Source organism: Castanea sativa, chromosome 1 (genome assembly GCF_040712315.1).
Source record: "Castanea sativa cultivar Marrone di Chiusa Pesio chromosome 1, ASM4071231v1".
NCBI lineage: Eukaryota > Viridiplantae > Streptophyta > Magnoliopsida > Fagales > Fagaceae > Castanea > Castanea sativa.
In genome coordinates, this window is record NC_134013.1 from 62,529,845 (window position 1) to 62,543,467 (window position 13,623).

Sequence of the window (13,623 nt, forward strand, 5' to 3'; positions counted from 1 at the left end):
CAACTTTATTTCTTTTAGGATGGACTATTAGAGACAATTGATTTGCTATTCAAGAAGTGCTTGATGTTAAAGTTCAACAAAGGTTAACACATATGAGAGATATTTTGGTCAATTAGAAAAAGTTTGATGAAACATAAAAGGAAAAAGAACTAAAAAAACACACAACATCAATATATATAGTGATTGTATTAGGCAAAGGCTTTTGGAGATTGTGGTTTTTATTTTTGGAATTCTTTACGTTCATGTATATCATTATATGTATGTATTGGGTTTAATTGAATTGGAATTATCTTTGAAATTTTGGTTTTGATTGAATAATGAAAATTGCAGAAGAAGTATGTTCCAATATTTGGAGTCTTCTGAATATGTGTTGTTGTAGTTTAAACTTGGTATTTTTCTGTATATGTGTTATTGTAATTTAAACTTGGTATTTGAATTGTAAAATTGTTAATTCATAGTTTCATTGTTTTTATATTAATCATGAATAATAATATAGTTATTTGCAACCATCATGATATGGTATCAATGATGTGATCATTCCGAATGCTTTCCTTTAAAGTTTAGATAGAGTTTATTTTATAATTTAAAAAATTTACAATTAAAAGACTTTTGAAATTTAAAAAAAAAAAAAATAATTATTGAATATGTTGGATCTTAAATGACTTCTATTAAACTCCATCTTTTATGGCATCATTAAAAAGAAAAATCATATAGATAGATATTAGGATATTATTTGGAATTATCATAATGGACTAACGTATTACACATGGTACAGATCTAATTATAACATCCTCTGCTATAAAATAAAAATTGAGCCTATGGTTATCTTCTCTTTACAAAAAATGGTTAAATTATCATTAATTATGATAGTTCACTTTTAGGTAAAATAGAAACTCTATTAACTAAGTTTTAAGAAATTAAAAATTCTACTTCAAAAAATTTCCAGAACATTAATTTTTATTTTAATCATCTATCATAAGAATTTTTTATTGTAAAAGAATAAAATTTATACATTACATACAATCATTACTCCGGTCACCTTCTAAATGATGGAGGATATGAGAATGCGATTTGTAGATCTACTATCAAGATAACATAGATTAGATTGGTGGAATATAGTAGATTTAATTGCAGCTGAGTATTGTGTGAAGTCATCACCATAGAATAGCTTACGTCAGGATGTGTTATGTGGAACCAATGATACGAAAGAAAAATAATTTTTCTAAACCATTATATTGAACAAAAATAACTTATTTTCATTCATTTTAAAGTTACACATTTTTTTAAGTCAAGTCATAAACCTTTAAGAAAAATAAATACTTTTAATTTTTATTTAACTATCTTGTGCATCGCACATGTTAATTTGGAGAGAAACTCTTCAAACTTTTTATTTATTCTTTTTTTTTGTGAATCTTGAAAATTTAACCGTTGAATTTCATCTTTCTTTTGTTTTTAACATGCATATTAAATTTCATTTAAATCGCATGTTATTTACTATTTAATCAATGAACTTATTTTTTATATACAATTTTAGATCACAAAAACTTGAAATGTTAACATTTATTTGATAACATAACAATTGATCTTTGATTTTCTTGAAATTTTGCAAACATAAAAGATATAATACAAACATCCAATCTAACGGTTAGATTTTCAAAATTCACATTCAATATATAGATATATAAGAAGTTTGAAGGGTTCTCTTCAAACTAATTTGAAGAAAAACTTTGTTCTTTTTTAAACAATTGATTTCTATTAGATCTAATGGTTAAAAAGACACTGGTGACATGTCAAATCTAATATCATTAAGTCATAATTCTTTTCTACATTTAAAAAGGGTCATTAAACTCTTTCAACCCCCACCGTCTTCTTCTTCTTCTTCCCATGAACTCCTCCAATGGACGCACATGCCTAAAATTCTATTCAGTTTCTCAAACACAACTAGATTCATAACATTTTCAGTGGATTACAAGTTTACTTTTTGGTACTGTAAAAGGGGTTTGGTCCATTTGGAATTGGAGTGGGTGTCTATTGGTGTGAATGCTATACGAATAGTTGAACCCTAAGATGTATGTATGTCTTATATTTCACCTCTTCCCTTTTGCTACTAAAGCAAGGCACAAGGGTCAATTAATTTGTTAATGTTAATCTATGCTTGCTGATTTCTTAAGCTAGGAATTTGTCATGGCTATCTAATTTGCTTCACCACAATTTTTTGATAGTGCCATAGTAACATGAGTTATCATCTCGGATGACTTGGAACTCTATCTCCCTTATTTATGCTCATAGTGACACGACTTCAACCATGATTTTCACAGAAACAATCCAATAGCACCCACTCAACATAAATTTGAAAGCTTCAGATAAAATAGATCCATGTTTTAAGCTACGTCAGGGTGCTCTTTAGTAGATGAGTATGGATTGCAGATTGAAAACAGAGGCATGCAATAAATTAGGCGAGAGAAGAAAAAAAAAATGGTAGTATTAATGAGGTAAAAGTAATAACATTTAATAATATTTTTTAACTGTTAAATCTCTTAAAAATCTATAGTTTAAAAAATTTATAACTTTATTAGAATTACATCGTGTGTAACTTAAACTCATATATATATATATATATATATATATATATATATAAAAGATCAAAAGTAACAAAACATATGGAAGAACACTTGTTATGGTCCATATCAAAGACATCAACGAGTAGGAGCTTGGGCAAGTTGTTTTTGCCACAGAAAATTACACTGAGAAAGTACTTAAATGCTGAATATCGACTAAACCAAGGAGTACACCACTAGCAACACAATTTAAGTTTTCAGCGACTTTGTCACCACAATTTGAGGAGGAAAAGGAGCACACGGTTCATGTCTCTTATTCTAGTTGTACTAGTAGCATAATATATTCTATGGTTAGCGTTTATTCAGATATTTCACATGCAGTTAGTGTTACCAGATATATGGCTAATCCTCGTAAAGAATATTGGCAAGGTAAGACATGGATTCTTTAAAGAGTATTGCAGATTTTGACTTTGTATATGACATGGCTTCTGTTTATAATAACAGGGTTGTTGGACTTTCAGATTCCGATTATGCAGGCGATTTAGATAAATGGAGATCTTTGACAGGTTATATCTCCATATTATGTAATTAGGACTCTTCAATTGATTTTAGATCGTGTGGCAGAAAACCTAATATTAGCCAGCTTTATAACTAGAGCAAACTAAATTTCTCTATTTTTTGTTGTGAGAGAGAGAGCTCTTTGGGTGTTATTTGGGTTCGGGATTTGTGAAAAAACTTTTGTGCCACCTCTGTAATTTCCCTATTTTCTTAGTGAAACACTGTCTGTGGACATAGGTCTAAGGCCAAACCAAATAAATCTTTGTGTTCCCTCTATGACATTGTCTTTTCTATTTTACATAAAGCCACAATTTTTTTGGTTAAGCAAACAACAAATAGTTATCAAAACTTCTACTGCCTCAATAATCTAAATCATGAAATAGTTCCATTTCAATCGAATTGATGAAGTTGGATGAAGAAGGGGGATTGAAATATAAAAAAAGGGAATGGCTTTGGCCTCCAGACAGCTGGTCTTCTAGAACTGTGTTAGTCTAAACCTCCTTTAGGCCTTTGTTGAGGTTTAATTAGAAATGCACTTGGAGACACTTTTATGGGCTAAACAAACATCATATTCAAACTTCAGAACTGAGATTTATCATGAAATTTACATTCTTATTGTTGTTATCCTCTGCTTTATTCATTTCCAACTAAAATCCACACAAAACAATCAACTAGGAAAACAGAAACTATACTAGGCACACAAAGTAGAACATCTAAAATAATATGTAACAGTGTATTTTACACACCCTTTTATTAGTTTTAGTACTAGTTTCAATCCCTAATGCATACGCAAGGATATATTTATTTCCACATAGTGCCGTAACTGGGTTGTTTTCTCTTATGGGATCGGATGAATGACCACTTTTCCAATGGCTCTGTTGGATTCAAGGTGGGAAAATGCTTCAATGGTCTTAGAAAATGGAAACGGGCCTTTGGGGTCGATCACCGGCTTCACCTTCCCACTCTCTAGGTAAGGTTTCAGTTTCTCCAAGACAGATCCATCAGAAGTGAGCAAAAATATGGATGCCGGTGGAGTTACCGGACCTACTATTGTCACAGCATGCCCGCCTTCTTTCACTGCCTTCACAGCCCTATCACTTTGCCCTGTTTTTAGGTACAACAAAAAATTAGTCTTGTGCCGTTGTTAGAATAATGATTAATCGATTAAATTCGTCATTCTTAACAACTCAAGTTTTGGAATTTGTTGTAGTTTATCGTGACATCAAAGTAGGTGATCTTCGAATTTGAAATGAGTGGTGATTTATCAGATATGTAATCTACATTTTGTTTTCGACATGGAAATCGGTCTAAATATAGTTCACATTTTGTTGAGTTGATTGTTGTCATAGGACACCTGCCACAAGACCCAGTTATAAGTGTAGAATTCAATGGCTAAATTATGCTTATGCAGAAGCTGACAATGAACTCAGAATCTTACCAACCGTATCATATACAAAATCAAATTTCTCTGGAAGATCTTCAAAGTTTTCCTTGGTATAATCAATGGCCAAATCAGCTCCTAAACTCTTCAACAGCTCCAGTTTCCCAGTACTTGAAGTAGCTGCTACCTTTGATGCGCCAAAAACGTGCTTTGCTAGCTGCCCAAGACATTTGAGAGAGAGAGAGAAAAAAAAAAAAAAAAAAAAACCCACAGGGTTATCATATCTAGAATGGAGTACATTTTAGGCTACAAATACGTTGAACAAATTAATAATGATTTTTTTTTTTTAATTTTTTAATTACAACAAGGGAGGGGAGATTTGAATTCTAGGCATTTATGGCATAAACATCAACAAATTAATAACGATTGTGGAATATAGTAACAACATAAAACTTTTAAATACTGAACATACATAAAAATTGAAATGACTTAAAAGACTTTTTACAAGGTTGACATGAGGGCATTGGAATATTAATGAGAGTGAAGATTTACCTGAATAACCTGTGTTCCAACTCCACCTGCACCTCCCAAAACAAGGATGGATTTACCAGCAGAGAAACCAAAATGTTCAAGGCCTTCATATGCAGTCTCAATAGCCAAGGGAAGGCTAGCAGCTTCAACAAAACTTAGATTCTTGGGTTTCAGAGCCAATACTTTCTCTTCAACAGCAGTGTACTCAGCCAAAGATCCAATTACTTTTGGGTGGTCCACAGCTTTCTCATTTATGTCCCCATATACTTCATCTCCTTCCTTAAAATTCTTCACTTGGCTTCCCACTTTCACCACCACCCCAGCTACATCATAGCCTGGAACAGTCTGCACAAACAATAACAATGACGACAATAACAAAAATAATAAATAGATACTAAAAAATAAGTTAAATAGTAAAATAAGCTGGCAAACTTCATCATGTCAAACGCATACTAATAATAACGTTAAAACATATACAACAGAAAGAACCGCTAGAGAAAGATTGGGAAGAAAGTCTTACAGGTAAAGGAGAGTCAGAGGCCTTGAAAAACCCAAGCAGCCTCTTATAATCGATAGGGTTAAGAGCTGCAGCAACAACCTTGATCAGCACTTGGTCTTCCTTCACTTCTGGGACGGTCACGTCTGAATCCAGCTTCAAAACATCAACAGATTTTCCATATTCAGAATAGACCCAAGCCTTATTTTTAGAGGGTAATGAAGCATTTGAAGGAGCTGCCATTGTATTGTATGCAGAAAAAAACTTGCAGATAAAAAGAGAAGGATTTGGGTCTGTGTTAAGATTCTAGAGGTGGCTTTGTAATGACACTAAACTTGGGTTCCTTCTCTTTTGTGAATTTGTGACAATATGGGAGTGAAAGGTACGTAGAAACTTTGAGATGTTACTTTGTTAGTGACTGAAAGGTTGTTGGAATGGCTGGATATTTACATGTACAGGTTATGCACAGAGACATTTGAATCTAGACACAATTTTTCATGAGGTTCAATGATTCATTGATAAAGCCTATAATAAGGACCCTGTCAATTTTCATTTCCTAAAGTCCTAAATACAAGTGATTTTGTTGGACTTTTCACTTTTTAAGGTAAATTGATAAGGAAGAATAAAAAAATAGAGTGGAGAATTAATAATGATCTTAAACAAATTTCAAAAGGATTACGCTGTTCCTAAGGTAAGTTAGAATTAGATCAGCAATTTTGTAACATATTTGATTGTGAGCTTACTCCACTTTGTATAATCTAATGATAGTGTAGACACCCTATTTTGTAATTGAAAGTCAATTAAGGGTAAAATCCTAGATTTAGTTAATGGGTAAAAACATCATTGGGACCATTCAATGAACGTGAATTCAATTCCAAAATACATCAAAATTCACAAAGATCAAAATGATGTGTTGGATCTAAAAATCGTATCACTGAATCAAAAGATCTAGTCAAATCAAGTTTTAACGGTTAAATGTTCATTTTTCAAAGTAAGACTTAAACCCTTGTAGTTATGATTCATTAATTTTGGTCTTTAAATGGATTAGATTAAGAGTAATTACATATCAAAATCTCATTTGATTAAATTTTAAGATAATGGTGTTTTTAAAGTATTAGATAATTCTTGAAGATAATAATGATTTTTTGAATTTTAATCAATCATTGTTAAAAAAAAAAATTAAAAAAAAAAACTTAACAGGAAATTTTAAAGTAAAAAATTATAAATGTTTTGGAAAACAATTTGATTATCAAGTAGTTTAAAAAATGTTTGCAAGAGAACATGCATCTAGGTAAGCATCCTAATCTAGATAATTCTTGTAATAATAATTAGTGGCATAAAATGATGAATTTTGATGATATGAGATAATTAACATGTTCATGCATATTAGAATTAGATTTTAATTCCCATTAAATTCACATGATGAACATATTTTATTTCTTGCCATGCATAACATGATTATATAATTATATGAATGCAAAAAGGGTGGAATGAGTGTTTAATATCTTCCTATTCCATAACCTAATCTTTGAACTTAGATCTTGGGTTTGGAGTTCATAACTTATCAATGTTTTTTTTTTCTTTTTTCATAACTAGGAATAAAGTGGTGTGTTTTTCTTTTCCTTTCTTAAATTGTAACTAGAACATGTACCTTTTTTTTTTCTTAGACTGTATCTTTTTTCTTTTACTTTTTTGAGAAAACTCTTAGAATATATCTAGGATCAAAACCAAGTAAATTTCTCTTTTATGATTTAATTCCCAAATTATTCAATAAAGAGGTATTTCATGAAAAGTTTATTATTTTTCAATTTAAATTTTAAAAAAAAGTGACAGCTTTATTGTAAAATCCTTAATTGATTTAAGGGATAAGACATATCCATCTAAGTAATCACGTCACACCCCTAAAAATTTAATATAAAGGTTTTTTTTTTTTTTTTTTGGTGGACAAAGACTTGGGACCCTCAAAGAGATCATGGTTCATCCCACTTAAGGGTGTGTTTGGTTAACGTGAAAACAGGGAGGATGGAAAATAGAGAGGAAAATAGAGTGAAAAATGTCATTTTTCACTATTTGGTTGAAGAAAGAAAATAGAAGAGACAAAAAATAGAGGAGACAGTTTTCCCTCCAAGCCTACTTTTTTTATCCTCCCAATTTGGGAGGAAAATTGAGAGGGAAAAGTGCTGAGAAATACATTTTACACAAATACCCTCTCACCTACCCCTCACTTTATTTATGACCTGATAATTTTTGCCTCAATAACGTTGCTTTGGCATTTTTTTTTTTTTTTTTTGGCAACGCTGCCTCTTCTTTTTTTTCTTTTGATTTTATAGGCTGCTTTTTTTCTTTTTCTTTTTTCTTCTTCTGGGCAGAAACGTTGCCTTTTTTATTATTACTAGTGTTGGCTGCACGTGCAAGGCACGTGCTGCCCCAGTAGTGAGAAAATTAATATAGATTTTGTGTGAAACCGTGAATTTTGGCTCATCCAATTTGACTATATTAAAAAAGAAGTCTAAGAATACAACAAAATATCACAATATCTTCATTTTTAGAATCCAAATAGATATTTTTTTTTTTTTATTTGAAAGAAATGCTACATTCATAACATTTTTAGACCAAATTCTAAATGACAAGTTATTATTGGTTTTAAACTGATAACATTGTTATTGTTATTCTCAAAACATTTATTTTCAATTATGATTGGTCACAATCTCATATTTTATTATTTTATTTCGACTTGTAAGAAATTGATACTTCAATATTTGTAAAAATATTGTGAAATTTTTTGTGTCGGTATAACAATATACATGTCAGCTTACATAAATATTTAAAAGAAAAAAAAACACAAACCAATTACTAAGAAAAAAAACAACTTTAGGCACGGTAGAAATTAATGTTAAAATGTTATGGACTTAGCATTTTTTTATTTGATCTATAAGAAACTGAGATCTCAACAATTGTGAAAATATTGTGATAATAATAAGTGTTGTAACATTTTCTCAAAACATTTATTTTTAGTGGTAGTTAGTCACAGTCTCATATTTTATTATTTTATTTTGACTTGTAAGAAATTGATACGTCAATAATTGTGAAAATATTGTAAAATTTATTGTGTCAATATAACAATATATATATATATATATGTGTGTGTGTGTGTGTGTGTGTGCGCGCGCGCTAGCTTACATAAATAGTTCAAAGAAAAAAAAAACACAAACCAATTACTGGGAAAAAAAAAACTTTAGGCACCAGTGCTCTCCATAAATAATAGCTTACTTATGATTTGTTGTGAAATTAATGTTAAAATATTGTGGATTTAGCATTTTTTTTATTTGATATGTAAAAAACTGAGAGCTCAACAATTGTGAAAATATTGTGATAACAATAAATGTTGTAACATTTTCTCAAAACATTTATTTTCAATTGTGGTTGGTCACAGTCTCATATTTTATTTTATTTTATTTCGACTTGTAAGAAATTGATACCTTAATAATTGTGAAAATATTATGAAATTTGTTGTGTCAGTATAAGAATATATGTGTCAGTTTATATAAATATTTAAAAGAAAAAAAAAACACAAACCGATTATTGGGAAAAAAAACTTTACGCACTGTAGAAATTAATGTTAAAATGTTGTGGACTTAGCATTTTTTTTTATTTGATCTATAAGAAACTGAGATCTCAACAATTGTGAAAATATTGTGATAACAATAAGTGTTGTAACATTTTTTTAAAACATTTATTTTCAATTGTGGTTGGCTATAGTCTCATATTTTATCATTTTATTTCAACTAGTAAGAAATTGACACGTCAATAATCGTGAAATTTGTTGTGTCAGTATAACAATATAAATGTCAACTTACATCAATATTTAAAAGAAAAAAAAAACACAAACTGATTACTAAAATAAATAAATAAAATAAAAAGTGACTAACTAAACCAAAGCACTGTTGTAGCTATAGTGCTACAGTGTATTGTGATAACTGTAAGTGCACAATTGCACCTGGACCCAAAGACAATCACGAGCTCAGGCCCAATGAGCCTTAAACAATAAAATTTGTAGAGTGTGGGCTTTGAACCTATGTTAGAAACGCTGGGATCTTGATAACAGGTTTTTATAAGCAAACACAAGTAAATAAAGAACGATAATGACAAATGGGTCTCCTCGGACTCAAGCCGAGGACTATTTCTTTATTATTTCTCTTTCTTCCTTCAAAATTACAAGTTCTTAATTTCTTTCTTAGTTTTTCGATCTCCCTTTTCTTTGGCCTTTACCCCCCTTTTATACTGCCTTCCCTGATACTTTTTGAACAGTGACTAGAAGTTTCCACCTCACTGTTCAGGGGTCACCTCCCCATTAATGCGGCTAGGGAGGTAGGTGCAGAGCCTTTAATGCGGAGGTGGCAGCCTTTATTCTTGATATTTTCTTTAATACTGGTGCATCTAGAAAATTCAGGATGTCCCCTTTTAACCACTGGTCTCTCCAGAGCTGTACTTTGACCTTCATAATAAAATTTTGAGTTCTCTTGGATCTGTCCGAGGTGAAACTCTCCCCCGGCTGTATCCTCGGACCCTCGGCGTATGGGCCGACTCATAGAGTTTGATCCTGGAGCAGGTCGGCCCTCCACATTACAGCCCAAAGGCCCATATGCCCACTTGGGTCCTTTTACCCCCCACAATAGCCCCTCAAAACTCTAATTTTCAATATCCGAAGAGAAAATTAGGGTTTTGATCCGATGAGAACTAACTCTGCTTACTACGTGAATGATTGCACGTGTGGAAACCGTTTCGCGTTCCAGAAAACGCCACTTGGCAGTTTTATTTTCAAAAAATGCGCGCATTTATTACTATGAATTACACCTTGTCCCCCACGTTCAACGGTGAGATGTGCATCCAACGGTCCTCGTTATTTCACGAAAAATTGGGCGAGAAAAATATAATTTCGAGGCCGTTTTCCGCACACCATGATGCTTCGGGAACCTGCGCCTTCATTTAATTCATCAGGGACTAATCCCATCAAAACATCAGTAAACATACTTTACCCGCAGAAAACCGTGGAACTCTGCACAACTTGAGATTCGTAAGTTTTTGGTTCTCCTTTTCTTAACATTTTCTCCTTGGGTCTTGTCCTCGGCTATACTTGTAGATTTTTTCCCTTTTAGAGTTTAGTCTTTCGCCCCTCTCTGATGGGAAGATTTAAATGTCTAGTTGATACCGCCGCTGGAATGGAAGGCTTCAGAGCAAAGTATCACATTCCCGACGATGTAGGTTTAAAATATTGCCCGGTGGAAGCCGTGACCGGCTCTAGAAAGGAGGGAGTGGTTATCATCCCAATAATAGCCTTTGTAGAGGGTGGGATGACCCTCCCAATGAAACCTGTAACTAGGGAGTACCTTCGCAACCACCGATTGTGTCCCGATCAGTGCCTCCCAAACGTTTTTAGAGTTTTGGGTAGCGTCGATGCTCTAAATGAGCAAATAGGTCTAAACCTCACCTGGCATGATGTTGTCTTTCTGTACGAGTCCCATAAACTCTCCAACGTAGGTTACTACATTAAATCCCGCTCCAGTGTCGTTAGGCTAATCTCATGTCTACCCAAATCCAACAAAGGCATGAAGGATGACTACCTGATCGTCTCTGGGAACTGGCACGACGGCCTCCACTGTCCAGTTGAGTGGGGAGATCTAGGTGCAACACCTTAGGATTAGCCTTCCCTCCCGCACAAACTCCTCTAATACTCACAAAAATGCGCATTCACATGTATTCACATTTATTTAGGTTTATTATATGTTGTGTGAATCTGACCATGTTCGTTTGATTTGGTGTCTTCCTTTGCAGATAAGCAACACGTGCGCCCACGCTTAAGCCACTGCAACGTTGCAGATCTCAACCGAGTACTGTGCTCCGAGGTGTTTGTCAGCGAGGACCTACAACTCAGAGCTACTCATCTGATTCTAGGGTACACTCCTATTTCTTCGGACTTCTAGGAGATAGAAAACACCATAGTTGTCGGTGACCGAAGGCGAAGGAAGATAAACATAGCCCGGCCCCACTTTTTGGACGACCACGATCTCCCTGACGCCCCTCACACCATTTTATACACACAGCCCATAGCGACAATCCCTCTCGCCGTGCACTCTCAGGCAACCGTTGTTCCAGAAGAGCAGGTGTCTTCTTCACACACGCTAGACGAGGAGATAGAACAGTTCCAACTTGAAGACACCGAGAGACCTCGAGGGAACCAGTTTGTCGTACTCTCTGACGAGGAAGAAGAAGCCACTGAGGCTTCTGGAATTGCAGGGTTAGTCGTTGCCCAACCAGAGGACGAATCCGAAGAGGATATGGACAGGATGAAGGGTCTCCTGACCAATAGAGCCATGAAGGTTGTTGAGAGAAAGACGGGGGGGTCCCAAATTCTCCCATCTTTGCCACCTCCCCTTCCTCCAGCTGAGCCAAAACTTCCAGTCGAGGATCCCAAAAAGAAAAGAAAGGGGGATGCCGAGGGGACGAGCGGCAAGGACCCCAAGAAACCATGACAATAACTCCCACCAGTTCAGCAAGCGGGCGGATAAAGGCAAGGGGTAGGGCCCGCCGATTGAAAGCGGGGAGATCAGGGACGAGGCCGAAGTGCGCCAAGCACCGGTCACCTGGTCCCCTGACTTAAGATTGGATGGTGCACCCATCTCCTGCCAATCCAGTATAAGGGCGGTTTAACAAGGCCATGCCCACCACTTGGCCGAAGTGTTGGAGCGCCCTCTTCTGCTGCCCAAGGACATGGAAATCTTGGAAAAAATGAGCCCACAACTATTCCTCTCTTTAAAAAGGGATTTAGCGCTGGTAAGTTTAACCCTTTTAGGAAGATTCCACTTTTAACAATATCAGATTATTCATAAGTGTCTTGCTATATCTGACTTCCTCGCACTTTATTGTAGGCCATTCAGGAAGTCTTCGTAGCCGAGAAATTTATAGAAGACACTCGGAAGAAGGCCAGAACTGAGCTTGAAATCGAGCTGAGACTCGAAGTCCTTGGGCACAGCCCTTGCTGAAAATGAGAAGCTTTCCTCGGAGGTGGTTGAGCTAAAGAGAGAGAAAAATGGGGCCGAGGCGAACCTGAAGACCATGAAGACCCAGATAGAAGGGCAGCGCAAGCTTCTTCGTGAAAAAGATGACGAGCTCTCCCAAGTCCAAAGAGAGCGTTCGGATTTAGAGAAGGAACTTGCGCGAATGAAGGTGGAAGCCGGCGCATTCCATCGTTCTCTAGAAGCCGCCAAGCAGGCGAGTTATGAGGAAGGGGTAGCGGTCACCGAGAAGCAACTGACAGAAGCCTTTGCGGCCTTGTGCCGGGAGTACTGTCAAAAGGTCTAGGGGGAAGCTCTGAATGTAGCAGGAGTTCCTCTATCCTCGGATCTGAGGAAGTCTGAGAATATTCGGCTTCCCCTGGAGATACAGGAGATTGAAGAGGCTCCTGCTGCTACTCCTATCCCTGAAACAACTCTTCCGGCTCTTCCTCCCATGGTCCCAAAGCTGATTCCAGATCCTACAAAACCTTCGGGTTCCAATAAAGAAAAGGAAGGAGACGGGGATGCCGAGAAGGACCTGAGCCAGAATGTGGAGTCCAACGTCCCTCCAACAAAGGCAGCAGACAAAGGAAAGCAAGTGTTGTCTCCCTTTAAGCTGGAGTTGAGAAAGACCGAGGCCACCAGCACTTCTCAGCAAGACCCCCCTCCAAAAGCTTAGGACCTAGCTTAGGACTTCTCTTTTTCCATATTTGAATTAAATATGTAATGCATATTTGAATGATTAATGAAGAACAATTTCATTTAATTTTTCTTCGTGTTGTACCTGTTCTTACTTTATTCTTTTTGTACTTGTCGCAAAAGTTTCCCATTAGTACATAGATAAAAAAAGAAGAGTCAGAGTAAACAAATCTAACTCCAAGGATTGCACAATCATAACCTCCACGCAGTCATGCGCATGTCTTAGTATTAAAAACTTAACAGCAGATAACATGGTTGAGATATTTTAAACCATGCCTTGGTTAAAAAAGAGAAGACCTCATATAATGATTAAACCCTTATAATATGTGGTATTGTTTTCAGTAGGAT

General features: G+C 35.0%; 1 protein-coding gene across 1 annotated transcript; it reads right to left on the reverse strand.

Moving 5' to 3' along the window:
* Nucleotides 1–3,672: 3,672 nt before the first annotated feature.
* LOC142607710 (2-methylene-furan-3-one reductase-like) lies at nt 3,673–5,931 on the reverse strand. The gene is made up of 4 exons (XM_075779309.1): nt 5,549–5,931; nt 5,050–5,373; nt 4,555–4,714; nt 3,673–4,220 (listed from the first exon to the last, which is right to left on the reverse strand). The coding sequence occupies exons 1-4, from the start codon at nt 5,765–5,767 to the stop codon at nt 3,955–3,957; spliced, it is 969 nt and encodes a 322-aa protein (XP_075635424.1). The 5' UTR covers nt 5,768–5,931; the 3' UTR covers nt 3,673–3,954.
* Between the last annotated feature and the right edge of the window lie 7,692 nt (nt 5,932–13,623).